The sequence below is a fragment of the Patagioenas fasciata genome, chromosome 3 (assembly GCF_037038585.1).
Source record: "Patagioenas fasciata isolate bPatFas1 chromosome 3, bPatFas1.hap1, whole genome shotgun sequence".
NCBI lineage: Eukaryota > Metazoa > Chordata > Aves > Columbiformes > Columbidae > Patagioenas > Patagioenas fasciata.
Genome location: NC_092522.1, coordinates 87,147,073 through 87,161,819, shown reverse-complemented (window position 1 = coordinate 87,161,819; position 14,747 = coordinate 87,147,073). Strand labels below are relative to the sequence as shown.

Genomic DNA, 14,747 nt, shown 5'->3' with positions numbered 1-14,747 from the left:
AACAGGAAAAACAACAGCATCAGCTCATGTTCTGTGTATGAGTTTAGTGATCTGTTTAGCAAATCTTGAATACCCATGGTCATACTGTTGTAAAAAATAGTCAACATATGTAATGCTGACGACTTACCCTTTTCTGCCACTTGAGGCATCAGCAAGACATGGCAGTGGAAACCCAGTAGTGCTTGAAGTCGTGCACGAAACTCTCCCAGTGTGGATCCTTCAATAAAAGCTTGTAGTGTGCTGACCAGTGTTTTCAAATCCATTCGATTAGTTTCTGAATATCAACACCAGAAATTTAAAAGGAAAGGGGGAGAAAACAAACAAAAACCTCTAAATTAAAACTATCGTCCGCTCTTTGAAAACTTCCAACTAAGTATCAAGTCTCTATTAGGAAAAGGGGACATGGGATGAGTGGAAGAATTGTAATTTAATAAATAATACATAAAACCAACAAACAACACACTGGAAGAAAGAAGAGGCAGCAGTAAGCAACTGAGGAGGCTAGCTAGATGTCCAATTTCAGAGTGCATCAAGTATTTAAAGAATAATTGCTATTCTCTACAAATGAAGGGCTTGTGCCTCATGCCTGAGGATGCTACTTTCACCTTCACAATTTCATAAAGTTTCAGGGAGGCGAAGCACTGAGAGGCATATTCTTTCCCCTATTTTAGATAATGTGAACACTTGCAGACAGATTTGCTAAGAGTAGTATGTACTACAACATACTTACTCTAAGAAGTCTTTAGGTTTTATACAGGATATTAGAAGTAGTTCAGCTGCGATATGAATAATACTTTGTGCAGTTAAAAAAATTAGGTGCCTTTTCCAGCTGCAGATGGAGGCCTCCTACTCCCCAAATCTGTTTTGACTCTTTATATGTTCATTACATACAGTTACCACAGTTCTACTTTCTTTTAGATGCTTTTTTCAGACTTTTTTTTTTTTTTTTTTTTTACACTACATATCATGTTATCCCTATGAGAGACACAGGTGGTTCCAGAAATAAATACCAAGCAAAGTTAACTCTATATGGAAGATCCTATACAGTCATGGAATTTATTGTAGGGTAAAGGGTACAAGAACTACACTTGAAAGTGCATTGTCAGACTCTGGCATTTAGGACCTTAATTATGCATCCTTAGTAATTTCTGGAACTGCATCACATATTCATTTAAGGACAGGTCTTACCTTCTGTGTTATCTGTCTGTTCTTGAACATACTTCTCAATCATCTGATAGATTGAGAACCAATGCTTTGTGGATTTCTCTCCATGCTGCTTCATAATATTGTCCAAACTTACTGACCAGCAACTGGAAACAATAAAGAAGGTGAGAGAAGAAAAAATAAAGCAAAAATATTGTGGGTAGTTTAGGCTCCAAAACAAACTTTATTCTCTGTTTCTACTAAACTAAAGGAAAATCGAATAGTCTGCACATATCCCTAAACATACACAACAAACTCTTGAGGATCACTGCTTTGCCACTGTTATTAAATATTGGAGAAGAAATGCAGAACTAGAGACCAGTGAGTGACAGGTTCAAAAGTTTTTGGTTTTGTTTCTTCCACAAAACTTGAAATAGGCTTGTGGAATTCCTGATAATAGTAAACTGTGGATATAAAAATTTAATACGGTCTTAGCAGAAGACAAAAATGTTAAAGGAAAATTTGCTAAATAGACAAAACACTGCAGGCTCAGTAAACCCTAAGATGAAAAGAGAAGAACGCTGGGAAAAGTATTAGGATCAAGTACTATAATTATCTGTCCTGCTTCTACTCCTCCTGAGGCACATACGTAGGGTCACCACGGGCTGGACAAGCTCATTCTGAGCCAATACAGCTGCTAGTTTGTTTGTTTGTTTTTCCGCACATTGTTACTAGGACAGTCATGTACACACACACAGAAGCATGTTTCACGATTCAGGCAATTCTGCATTGGAAGGTGTCTCCGTACAGAGACAGAAGCTTACAGTATCTAAGAAAAAGCAAGAGGGAACAACAGTTCTTACTTCAGCTCCAGTCTACGCCACTGAATAATCAGTTGTGTGACCAAATCGAGATGTTTCCGCAAGGACAAAGCTCGACTGGCGTTTTCCTCCCAGTCCTGAAAAAAAAAAAGTTCCCTTTTATACAAAACCAGAAGTTAAGTCTTTAAATGGCAAGACTCATGCAGTACTCCGGATTACATTGCTACTCCTTAAACTTATGGCATTGATGAAGTTCAGCTTCCCATATCCTGGCAAGCATACACTTTCAGGTTTTTTTATCATGGCACCAATATAAATAAAGGAAGCACAAAATTGAAAAAAGTTTTCCTTAGCCCTTTTCTTACCTGTGCCTTTGCAAGAAGAATTTCCAAGCCATTCAGGAACTTCGAAAGAGGACTAGAAAGTGGAAAACTCCGGATTCTGTCCATTACAACTAATAGCTGCAGAATAAAAAAGAAGCATTCAACTTACAGTAACTTATCTTCAACAGAAGTAGTCATAAAGTTAAGCTAATTTGAATTAGCATAACTCTCCTCTGCAAGAGATAAGAATATTTTTTTAATTTTAAACAGCTTCTTCATTTTAGTATTAGCTCACTTGTAGTTCAGTGAAGGCCAGTACACTGGGAGAAAGGAGCACAACTGACCCAAAGCAAAGAGGTCCAACAGACCAAGTTTCTGCATGACTTTAAGAAATATAACCAGAGAGGCAAACAGGCCCCACAAGCAGGACCAAAGATATCGATTTTAAAGCACTGGGAAAGGGAGCATTTCAGAAGAAAACAGCAACAAGAACAGCAACAGACCTCAAAAATCTTTGAAGTATGGCAGGCTGATGATTGCTGAAAGCAATTTTAAAATGTTACAGCTTTCCCCAAACATTTGTTGAGGTGTCTTTACCTGCACAAGTACTGGATGCTCTGGCCATTCCTGCAGGAGCCCATTTACTACTTTAGCAAAATTATCAAGTACAGGTTGGCACTGTCGGACTTGCTGAATATTAGGATGCTGGTAGAAGTCATATGGGCCATCTTGCTGCAGCACAAGATCTGAAGTTAATTCCTCAAAAAAGGTATTGTTAAGAAGAGTGCTAACTAGAAGTTGACTTCCCAAAAGACTATCATTCATTTCAGCACCTAGGAAGAAAAAAAAGGGAGGCATCACACATGATATTAGTTCACTTTTCAACTAAAAGGAATCAGTGGTTTTGGGGGGTTTTGTTTGTTTGTTTTTGTATGTGTGTGTGGCTTTTCCCCCCCCCGTATCCCAAGCCTCAACATGTCATGTATTACAAGGATATAAGAATGTGACACACATAAGCAATGGGATGAGAGTATGGAAGAAGAGACATACTGAAATATTGCTAGCATCTTACCAATTAAAGGATAGAATTGTGACATCAGACATGCACCAGTCTGGTAGCAGGAAATAAATGTACTGAAGTAATGTTTGCCTTGATGAGAAGGCAGACTCTGTTGATACCACAGGGATCGAGCAAAGTTTAAGCACAACTGTTGATGAACCATCACTACTGTTTGCATAGAGCTCTTGGACAAAAGAGCTCTATCAACTTCCAGCTGGTCTTCCAATGGATCTTCAGTTTCCATTTTTTCTTCTAGGCTTGGCTGAGCTGTGATATCTTCAAAATCCTGCAAATCATATGATAATGGAAGATCAATTATAATTGTTTCCCTTAATACATTGCTTCCCCACCTCCCTTTGGCATGCCACAATATGCTAATAATTTGGAGCCAGCACTATATTGATACACTGCACACCTTGCAGCTCACATGTCAGTCTGAAACAGAACACAGGTGAACAGAAAAATTAAGGGCATAACCACAGCAGGTAAGAGTGCGGTACCATGAGCCCTGATGTGCTGCCAACTAAACCTCCCTCAGAAAAAGCAACAGCAGTCATATCTGCTGATAAATCACCTCAACGCTGTTTTGTCACTTGAAGACCCAAACTGTTACATCCCAACAACACACTGACACACATAACTGTCCCATGCTTTTCTGTACTGCATGACATCGCTCAGCGAAAAGACACTTCAAAAAAAATCATTGAGATTGACATTCAGTAATGTGGAATTCTTCAGCTGAACCACAGTACAGTTCAAGTCTAGAAGTTAATTCAAAAAACTTTCTACAAGTGGAAGAGAAAAACTAAAAGCACAGTACTTAAATACCTTTCTATCAAAATCTACTGGACATTTTTCTTTTGGCTAAAGGAAAAACTGCTTTATTCCTCATCTCATTTTACTCATAGTGTGCTTTTTCAGATGGCATTTGTAAATTACAGTTGCTACCTTTTCATGAAGGGGAAATCTCCTCCTAAATTCTTTTTCTTCCTCTTCCTCCTCACTCTGTCCTTTCCCATGACTTTTACTTCTGTATCTGTACAGACTGCGTTCCATTGCCTCCTGCTCTTGAGTACGGCGTTCCTGTTCATCCCACTCATTTATAATTGCCTAAGGAAACAAAGCAGCACGTTTTTACAGAAGTTAATGTTTAAAATCACCTATATTTCATCAAAGGGGCAGCATCTATCTTGTCTCTTTCCTCCTGTACAGTCTAAAACACTATAAATCAAAGCCATCTGACTTGAAAGAAGATTTGTAAACTACTCTCTCAACAAACTAATGATGAAAATCTACAGAAAACAGTATGCACAGTGCTTGGCCAAGTTCTAATCTCCTTCAACTTTACGCCTTTAAAAACCCAAACAAGTTAAGTCAATATTTTAGATGATGTTAATATTATCATTTTTCAATTAAATGGAAATAAAATCAAAGTTTAGAACATTGTACTGACAATTATCAAGGTAACATCATAGAATAGCTTGAGTTGGATGTGACCTCCAAAAATCATCTAATCCAACCCCCCAGCCATGGGTAGGGACACCTTCCACTATACCAGGTTGCTCAAAGCCTCATCCAATCTGGCCTTGAACACTTCCAGGAATGGGACACCCACAGCTTCTCTGGACAACCTGCTCCAGTGCTTCACCAACCTCATTGTAAAAAGTTTCTTCCTTATGTTCAACATAAACTTAACCCTCTTTCAGTTTAAAACCATTGCACCACGTCCTATCACTACAAGCCTTGATAAAAAGTCTCTTTCAATCCTTTCTATACTGAGAAGCCACCAGGAAGTCTCCCCAGAGTCTTCTCCAGGGTAAACAACACCAACTCTGTCAGCCTTTCTTCATATGAGGGGAATTTCAGCCCTCTGACAATTTTTGTGGTCCTCCTCTAGACCAGCTTTAACAGATCCACATCTGTCTTGTACTGGGGACAAGTTAGTTTATGGCAAGGATCAAGGCCACTGGCATTCAGCTCCTACCTGACACAGATGTCTAAAAAGCTGCAGAGATTTCTTGTCCATCTCTCCTCTGGATAGTACATGGCATTGAAGACGCAACAAAGCATTCACCAAGAGCTGTTCAAGAGTTGGGCAAGGTTGCTCTACTCCTTCCGATTCTACTTCAGAGTGCTTTAGAGAGAATTTTCTAAGTCCATGAAGGACTTCAACTGAATTCACTGAGCATAAAATTTCTGCATGAGCTAAGTAAGTGGGGAAGGCATGGCCAACTGAAGGAAATGCCAACAAAGAAGTGACGAGGTTGGTCAGATCAGCTGGATGCACAGAACTCTTGAGCACTGTGTAAGCTTCAGAAGCCACTAATCGCATGCCATGCTGCAACTGTAAGATGGCAGCTTGCAGTGGAATGATGGCATCGGGGAATACAGCATACTCCTCTGACAGGTGTTTTCTAAACTGATGATGTGACTGTTGCCAAGATGCTTCTTCATTTAACAGGTTTTGTATTGCCTGAAGTGATTTAGGTCTTTCCCCACGAAGGAACTGCAGAAGGCGGGCTAAAAGATCTTGGACTGAAGAAACCCGTGCTATGCTGTTGATGTACTGGTGAACCTCCTGGTATAAGCAATCATAGGGTGGAGCTGGAGGCCTGAAGGCCTTTTTTCTGGAAAGACTGCTTATTTGCTCCTTCAACCTTTGCATTCTTTCATGCAACAGTCTGTTAAGAAATAACATTGATCAGTTTAGACATATATATAAACATGTTTATATCTAACGTAACAGTTAGATACATTAAAAAAAGATTAATCAGAAATATTCTGCTAGTTTGTGTAAAACAGCAAACAAGGAAAAAACAAGAAGCGACACCCATATAACATGCATATGTACATCTCTTTTTTCCCCACACTTCAATGAACTTCAGTTACTATTTTGCCTGTTACCTGACAGCTCTGTGAGCATTAAGGATAAAGTAGCATTACTGGAAGCAATTGTTAAAACTCAGCCATTGCTCAAGACTATCAGATCCTCTATGTGTGTAACAATGAAAATGAAGACTTCCATTAGTGGTGGAAAATTATGAATACCACCTAGTTTATATTCATGTACAAGGAACACCTGAAATGTGCACAAAGAAGAAATCTAAAATTTCTTCCTTAAGTTCCTCTGATTAAAAAAAAAAATTAAAAAAAAAAAAATCACATAACAATGGCTACAAATTCTGAATGTCAGTGTACTCTATGTTGTAAGATACTTAATTTATCCATAGCACCACAGGTAAAGGTTGTTGCTAAAATACACATCTGGAAACTTCTACCCAGGACGAATCAGTCCAGGAACTCTGCAAAATAGCACTGGCATCTATCAAGGCCTTGAAGACTTACAGTGATAGATACACATTTCATGTAATTTCATTTATTTGATAACTGTCACATTTTAACGGAACTACCATAATTTAGATATATGGCTTTATATTCACTTACGTGTATAGTTTTAATTTTATCAAGATATGATGGCTACTGCTTCAACTGTTGTATTTACAGCAGTACAAAGTATGTACAGACAATTCCTAAGTCACTGCAAGTAAACAGAACAGCTTCTGTACTTTTCTTTACCACTTCAATATGTAAACTGATACTTTCAAAATCAACAAACTTTATTCCTACAGAAGAACACAAAAATTGTTATGCTGTGGAGAAAAAGCTCTGGAGCCTGAGCATTCAAAGATTAAGTTTCCAATCTGAAAGAAAAAGAGTTAAGTGCCTGAGATGTTACCTGAGATGAGGATGAATATAATTGCTGGCTCCTTCATCTTCAACACTTTTTCCTGTGTGCAGCTGGGATGACAAATCATTTGTTTTCCATTCACACTCCAGCTGGTATAACTAAAAAGGAAAGAAACATTCTCTGAGGTTCTGGTTTTGGTAACCAAGTAGATCTTATTTGTTTTGGCAAGGTTTTGGTAGCAGGGGGCCTACAGGGATGGCTTCTGTGAGAAGTTGCTAGAAGCTTCCCCCATGTCCGATAGAGCCAGTTCCAGCCCGCTCAAAGATGGACCTGCCACTGACCAAGGCTGAGCTCATCAGTGACAGTGGTAGCACCTCTGGGATAATGTATTTAAGAAGGGGGAAAAAGCTGCTGTGCAACAGCAGCCAGAAGAGAGGAATGCAGACATGTGAGAGAACAGGTTACAGAGATAAAAGCCAACTCTACACTCACCTCTTCTTTAGTATACTTGAGCTTGTATTCTCTTTTAATAGCCGGATCAAACCTGGTCTGTGGAAGCCACACCTGGATCTGTACTAAACCAATATTCACCCAGAGGCTTCCTCGCCAAGCTGTCTCTGGTAACTCCTGAAGTCCTTCCCCAAAGAACTGCTGCAAGCAAGTGATCAGAAGGAACAGGAATTCTTTAGGAAGTAACTCCTGATCAGTGATGCTTCGAAGTATCTTGAGAAGGTACTCATATGCAATGGGATCCTTGAGGTAGAGCTTCTCACAGCACTCAAAAAATTCTTCTTGAAGATCCATTGGAACCAGATCCACCAGGGCAGAGAGCTGTCTGCCTAGAATTGTTCCTTGCAGTCTAGCATCTGTGTATCTGGAGGCAAAGGAATGAAAAAAGTTCACAAATGGTAAGCAAACTTCTGTAACGTGACTGATTTAAACAACAAGTATGTGGAAGAGAGGTCTTAATACCGAAAATCTGCTATTGTAGAGACAGCCAGGTTGGTCCACAGTGCTGTGCTGACTTGATGAAGCTGCTGTGCTCTCTCCAACCATTCTCCCAGTGTCACATGGGATGATGACAGGACAGGAAGCCCACTCACATCCCACTGGCTTGTCTTGCTGCTGCTAGTTAGAATTTCAAAGAAGCACTTTGAGAAAACGGCTCGGGTCAAAATACCTGGGCCCTAAATTAAGAGATTAAGAATTAGATTGTTCAGATGAAACTTACATTGACTATGCTAGAACTTACAGTATTGCTTTAGAAAGCTGTTGAATTATTTAATAAAAGAGTATTCAGCCTAGTTGTTTGATGAGGTCAAAAGAGACAAACCTTCATAGAACAGTTCATCTGCGATTTAGAAAAGGTCTTTTCCTCCGTTGCAGGTAGCGGCCTCCAAGTCAACCAGTAGTCTGGGTCTGTGGTGAACGTGCTGCTCCAAAAGGATGCTAATGCAGCATTAACTAGTTGAGATGACAGAATAGACAGTTCTTCAGGGGATATCTAAGGAGAGATAAGAACCTAGAGCTGAGAATAATTTATAGGGAGCAGAAGAGGATCAAGTACAGACACACAAATAAGAAGAGTATGACACTGTTTTTCAGTAGGGATAGTACAAGATATTCCTCAAAATCCTTTTCAAATTCAGATAGTGTTTGCTTGCATCTCTCTTCTCAACAAAAAGAACATATGCTTTCTGAGGTCTGCACTGCTGCACCTGTCTGTGGAATATGCAGCGTGTTTACAGAGCAAGTTTTCAGAATGCAGCTTCTAGTCTACACCTGTGCAACCTTTTGTTGAGGCTCAGGAACAGCAGCAAGTATTTTTCAGCACAAAATTACTTTGAATACACTAATACAACCAGGCTGGCACCTGCTATTCAAATCCCTGTTTTCTGTTAGGTCACAAACAGATGAATGGAACAATAGCACCAAACTAGATCATATAGAACTATGTTACTTAATACTTTGTTGTGTTTTATTTATGTTTTAATGTTGTATTTTACATTTTCTGCAGGCTCACAGTTAGTAGTCTTTCTTATTAAAAGAAGGAACAATTATTGCTGGACACAGGTAGAAAAACCACATGTCAAAAACCTTAGAGATATACCTATTTTGAAGAGTCTGTTGAAAACTTCTACAAAACTAATTAAACTGAAACTTGTTCTTACTTCTTTAAGGTGTAACAAGTGCCACAGTCCAGATAGCTGGTGAGAAGCAGCTGGTGTCAACTTCAAGGAAAAATCTATAAGCTGAACTACGTCTGAACATGTGCTTAGCTCTTGACTGCAGTTCTCCCTGTAGCAGGTAAAAGAAATACAACCTAAGAAAGGCTTAAGCAGGGTATGTGACATAAGTCATTTAGATGGTAAAACAAATTCAGAATGACAAGTGAAGTAATAATAATGAAGACTCACTTAAAGGTTAAATTAAACAGAAAAGAACAAGCACTCAAATAATACTCAAACCACCTGCATCCTTCAAAGTTGGCAAAATCTAAATACAACAAGAGGGAGACGTGGCATCTTTTGTAGTTATAAGCTACGTGTTCAGCAAAACGTACAAAACACTTGGAGACAAACTGTCCTCCAGCTTTACAGTTCTTGCACAAATCAGAACTTTTTTTAAATTCAAGAATGAATCAGTGATTCTAGGAGTCTCATTGCATAAAAAAATACTTCCACTGAAATCTATAAATGAAAAGCTCTCTTTTAAGGAACAGTAAAACAGTAAAACAAAATAAATACACTGGGCCCCTTAAGCCAACACTGACACTTCTTACATTAATAACATTAATTTAAACAATGAGTATATGTATGTAGTTTACACAAAAGGAACCAAGCATGCTCATGTACTCCTCCATCTCTAATTCAGTCTTTCTGCAGTAGGCCCAGCAACATGGTGATGAACATCTTCACATTAATTACTAACATGAAGAACTCTTCTGTTTCATTAAAAAGTTGGGGAATCCACCACTTTCCCGGGGAGATTATTCCAATGCCTAATTGTTCTCATTGTGAAAAAACTTCCTCTTCTGTCCAACTGGAATCTCCCCCAGGAGTAACTTGTACCTATTGTCCATCATTATAAGCATTTATATACATAAATATATAAGCATATGTGAACCACATACATATATATGCATATACACAGCCAAATACCTTAACATATACGTACACACACACAGATTTTCATGCAAATATAAAGTACCAGTTACATCTTTTACCTAGAGATCCTGAATGTCATGAAAGGAATATAGGACCTTTTTCTGAAACCTTGTTCTCACCTTCTTGTGCAAGCCTTGGCCACATAATCCGCTGTCAGTTTGTACTGCCAGAGTGTGCCTATGTATTCCATTGCAGGCCACAGCTGAACCCGACTGCAGAGCTGGTTTAACAAGGCAGGGTCTAACTGGTTGGAGACAGTATCCTCAGGAAACCTGTCTTCTGAATGACTATATATAACTCCTTCTGCTCTCAGTTGTGAATGTATAGCTTTCAAAAAATTCTTTAGTTGACCTGTTTGACAGAGCACACAAGGCACATGAATGCATGTACTATATTTCTCGCCAGTGAACATTTCACATCCTTTCCATTTGTACACAACAAGAACAGCCATGGCAGAAATCATTGTGTTAGGCTCTTCAAAAGTGTAACCTACCCAGACTAACATCTTCTAAATGGTTAGCTCTAATTATTAGGCCATCAGCTTGCAGCAACGCCTTCTTCATCTTCCATCCAGTGGCAGCAATTTTCAGACAGCACATTTTTTCCTGCCATCTGCTTTCTGCAAAGACCAGTCTTAGCTCCAACATGTTAAGTGGTTTGCTGAGGACTTTTAACTGAGAAAAGCATTCCATGCCCAGTTTATCCTGGAAACACAAGAAGGACATTTTGAACAAGTGGCATTTATTTTCAGTAGCGCTAACAAAACAAGAAACTAAGATTTCAAATTCACATGCACATGAGCAAAATACAAGTATATATAAACGAATATGCAACAACAACTTAACCGTAATTCTTTTGTAGACCTATTCAATACAGGAAGACAGCAACTGAAATAGTTGGCCACAATTCCTCCTTGTCAAGTTTTTTTTTTCCTTCATGAAGAAACTACATAGAATATGCAGACAAACAATACCTCAACTGGGCAACTTACCTTAACTAAGAGCAATAAATACACAAATTAATAAGAAACTCCAGAAGCTACTGTCACTTAAAACAAACTGGCATTTTACACCTGCAATTTAAACACATTTGGATGCCTAGAAAAATTTCCCAAAATTCTCAGTGAGCACTGAATGATCTCTAAAGCAACTACATGCCTTTTTAAGCAGCTTGACTATCTTTGAGATAAGGCCATAAAAACTTATGCCTAATTACTAATCACCAGTATGAGAAACCTACAAGTCTACTGTGCTCTGCTTTTAAAAAGGGACTTATATGCTTTAGAAAATTTTACTGTGATATATTTTTTATTCAATTACACCAACTGATGAAATAAGAAAAGAAAAAACTGAGTTAAGAAGCCTTGTCATGGTAAGTCAGAAGGCAGCCCCATCCTATGCTGTATAAAAGGAAGTACACATTCTTTTCCATATACACATATGTTCACCAAATATATATTGATATTCACAAGTCTTCAGAACAGAGCAAGTAGTGAAATTTTTATGTTTGTCCACCACTCTATATTAAATAACTGCTACCTACACCAAGCATAATTAATAGTAGAAATGCTACGTGGATAACTCATATATTTCACAAAAAAGGTGTTCATTAAGATATGCTGAATTTGCTTTCCTAATCAATCTAACAAGTCCAAAAGGAATGTATTTTTGCAAGCCTGGAAAATAAAAGCTACAAATCTTGGTGATTATTTTAAAGCATACATAGATGTTGCTGGAAATACAAATCTTCTGCAAACAGAGTACCAATACCTTAAAAGGAAGAGGTCTTCCTAGAGACTTCTGTAATAGCTTCATACTGGCAGAAGTACCAGCAGGATTGGCCAAGCAGCTCTGAATCTGCTGTGAAACAGACTGAATTTCCTTGGAAACCCTTGGAGATCAAAAAAATAGAAGAAAAAAGCCCACACAGTGAACTCAAAAATTTGAGAAAAAAGGCAAAAGGACACAAAAGAAAGGAAGGTCCCTTCTCTTAACCTTATACTTAAGGGGCAAGTTAACTTTAAAGTACAGAAAATGGGTAAAAATTCTTGATGATCTTTTGGGCAAGAAGATAATCAATACTGAGACGGCTGAATTTTAACATTGAACAACTGTCTAATACATTGCAGTTGCATTCACTAATGGAACATAACTTGGACACTTAGAGCAAACAATATTAATTACCTATAATACAAACAAGAAAGTAATGTATACAATCATTTAACAGAAGCACAAAGCCACTCACTTGTGCTGGTCTGATCCGATAAGCATCTGAGGAATTCTGTCAATTAGATGCTTCATAACCCAGTGCCAGTGCAGAGACAGAAGTGATAACCCTGCCGAATCCACTATCAGAGCATCAGAGACTGCCCAGAACCGGTCACGCCACAGCAAGCTGTATAAAATCTAACAACAAGACAAAAAGGTCACGGTTTTCCCATTGCCGAGCCCTCCATGTTACAGAACACTCTGTACTTCAAGCAAGAGAAAATGCAAAAACATTGTCACTTCCATTAATTTCTGAATCACGCAATGCTTTATACTCAGCAGCACGCAACTAGTGCTCCACTATATGTTTCTAAAATACTGCAGGGCTCTGACGGCAGGTGGAAGGACATGTCAAAAACAAGTAATCCCTGCACCAAGTCTACAATGTCATTGTCAGATTTCAACAAAATGATCTTCATGGTCTAAAAACGGAGAGGGAAAAGTGAATCACCCCTGTGTCACGCATGTCAGAAGTCCAGGTTCAGATATCTTTAACTGAGATGGATGTGAATACTCCCTTTAACATTAGTGGAGAGAAATAGGCAAATCTATGGTACAATGGATATCTAGGTCCTTGGTGTGTACATTTAGGTAAGATAATCCCCACCCTGAGTATCTGGAGGCTGAAAACCTACAATCCACACAGAAGAAATGAGAAGACAGAACACAAATAGAGTCACTGAAATAAACACGATATCTGCCTGGTGTCAGGTATATTCTAAATACCAACAGACACAGTAATTTCATGGTCCCTGAAACTAAAAATAATGCTCTGCACACTGTCTAATTTCACATAACTTTGGTAAGTGTACTATGAAAAGTCTACTCACATCATGCATGTCATCATCACTTAGGGCCACCTGACTAGACTTCACCCAGTGAAATGTAAATGCATCCCAAAGTTCGAAGAAAGGAGCGAGGTTGACCACAACTGGATGAGGAAGGCAGTTGTAACTTCCTGGATCTGAGATTTGGGCAAGAGGGAAAGAAGAGACTGAATATTCCAACCACAAAACATGACAAGTAAGCGCCAATTTCTGATCACTAGACCCTCTCTGTGATGAGGGAAAAAAAGTACTAACTGTATCACTATTTTTTTCCCATTTGTTTTAGGAGTAAACAACCTAATTACAAAAAAACAACATTAGGATTAGCGTAAGAGGATTAACATAAGACTATCAGAACAAAAGCACAACTAAAGGACTTGGCTATCCTCACTAGCTAAATACAAAATGCAATTCCAGTTTCTCTCCACCATCTTCCTAAAGTTTCGATAATTAGTAGAGAAATGACATGCACTCACTATCTAGTAGAGGCTGGACAAAAATGCTGTAGCATAAAGTATATCTAAGAATAACGTGTTATATATCATATTAGTACCCATCTAGTTGCTTTATATTCACACAATCTTCCTTCACAAATTCAGGACGCATCATGCTTAAAAGTGCGCATTTTGTAACAGTGCAAATTAATCATATTTCAAATTGAACATAATACTGAAAGAAACAGTGAAAAAAATCAATCTACCTTTGCGGAAATCTAGAGACATTCTTAAAACACTATTTCTTGACTTCTTGCTGGTAATCAAATTCTTCTCGGTGTAGCTTCTTTTTTCTCGGTCAAGAAATAATACTGCCCTGAATTAAAAATAAAGTTCTTAGAAATTCAGTACCATTTTAAAGCCTCTGTTTTACTAAGAATAGTGAACTACAAAGTGTCATTTGATATTTCACTGCATAATGAAACAAGAATCAAGTGCAGCATAACTAATCGCTTGAATATGGTTTCTGCAGAAGCAAGCTTCAGAAAGAGCAGATTCCTGACCTTCAGTGATCACCAGGAAGGAAAAAGCAGTGAGGTACTAAGCAGACACAAAACCACCACCTGTAGGATATGTGAGCATCTGCTTCCTTATACTCTAACTGCAAAATCTGTGCACTTTTTTTGCTCCTGTTAGAAAAAGCAGTTCAAATACAAAAGCGAGGCAACTATTTAAGTTCTATGTCAGAGATCTCACACTGCTGGTTCTGCCTCTTTTATGCTTTACCCTACAGTTCCGGTATGTCCTTGAAGAACTCCAGCCTATAAGGAATACTGGGGGACCTGTTCTCTATATTAAGTGATTTGTTTTAGTCCGCAACTACAGAAAACAGAAGCAAAGAATTTAAATACCTGTAAGAAACCTCTGCCTAGTATTTTAGATCACATCTATCAAAACCTAAACATACTTGACAGATATCACAGGTGTTTATACAGCACTGATTACAGTCATTGGGGA

The 14,747-nt window shown here is 38.4% G+C and overlaps 1 protein-coding gene across 2 annotated transcripts in view; it reads right to left on the bottom strand.

The window, feature by feature from the left end:
- Nucleotides 1–14,747, bottom strand: part of MDN1 (midasin AAA ATPase 1) — a 98,934-nt gene that overhangs the window by 30,232 nt on the left and 53,955 nt on the right. For both annotated transcript variants that reach the window (XM_065833421.2, XM_071806757.1), the window contains exons 52-70: nucleotides 13,997–14,106; nucleotides 13,300–13,433; nucleotides 12,447–12,607; nucleotides 11,972–12,092; nucleotides 10,696–10,906; nucleotides 10,322–10,553; nucleotides 9,207–9,333; nucleotides 8,369–8,539; nucleotides 8,008–8,222; nucleotides 7,528–7,909; nucleotides 7,084–7,193; nucleotides 5,332–6,028; nucleotides 4,296–4,457; nucleotides 3,360–3,633; nucleotides 2,885–3,120; nucleotides 2,330–2,425; nucleotides 2,007–2,101; nucleotides 1,189–1,310; nucleotides 128–274 (exon numbers count right to left, since the gene is read on the bottom strand). In XM_065833421.2, coding sequence (XP_065689493.2) covers nucleotides 128–274; nucleotides 1,189–1,310; nucleotides 2,007–2,101; nucleotides 2,330–2,425; nucleotides 2,885–3,120; nucleotides 3,360–3,633; nucleotides 4,296–4,457; nucleotides 5,332–6,028; nucleotides 7,084–7,193; nucleotides 7,528–7,909; nucleotides 8,008–8,222; nucleotides 8,369–8,539; nucleotides 9,207–9,333; nucleotides 10,322–10,553; nucleotides 10,696–10,906; nucleotides 11,972–12,092; nucleotides 12,447–12,607; nucleotides 13,300–13,433; nucleotides 13,997–14,106 — 3,803 coding nt within the window. The remainder of the gene's footprint in view (nucleotides 1–127; nucleotides 275–1,188; nucleotides 1,311–2,006; nucleotides 2,102–2,329; nucleotides 2,426–2,884; nucleotides 3,121–3,359; nucleotides 3,634–4,295; nucleotides 4,458–5,331; nucleotides 6,029–7,083; nucleotides 7,194–7,527; nucleotides 7,910–8,007; nucleotides 8,223–8,368; nucleotides 8,540–9,206; nucleotides 9,334–10,321; nucleotides 10,554–10,695; nucleotides 10,907–11,971; nucleotides 12,093–12,446; nucleotides 12,608–13,299; nucleotides 13,434–13,996; nucleotides 14,107–14,747) is intronic.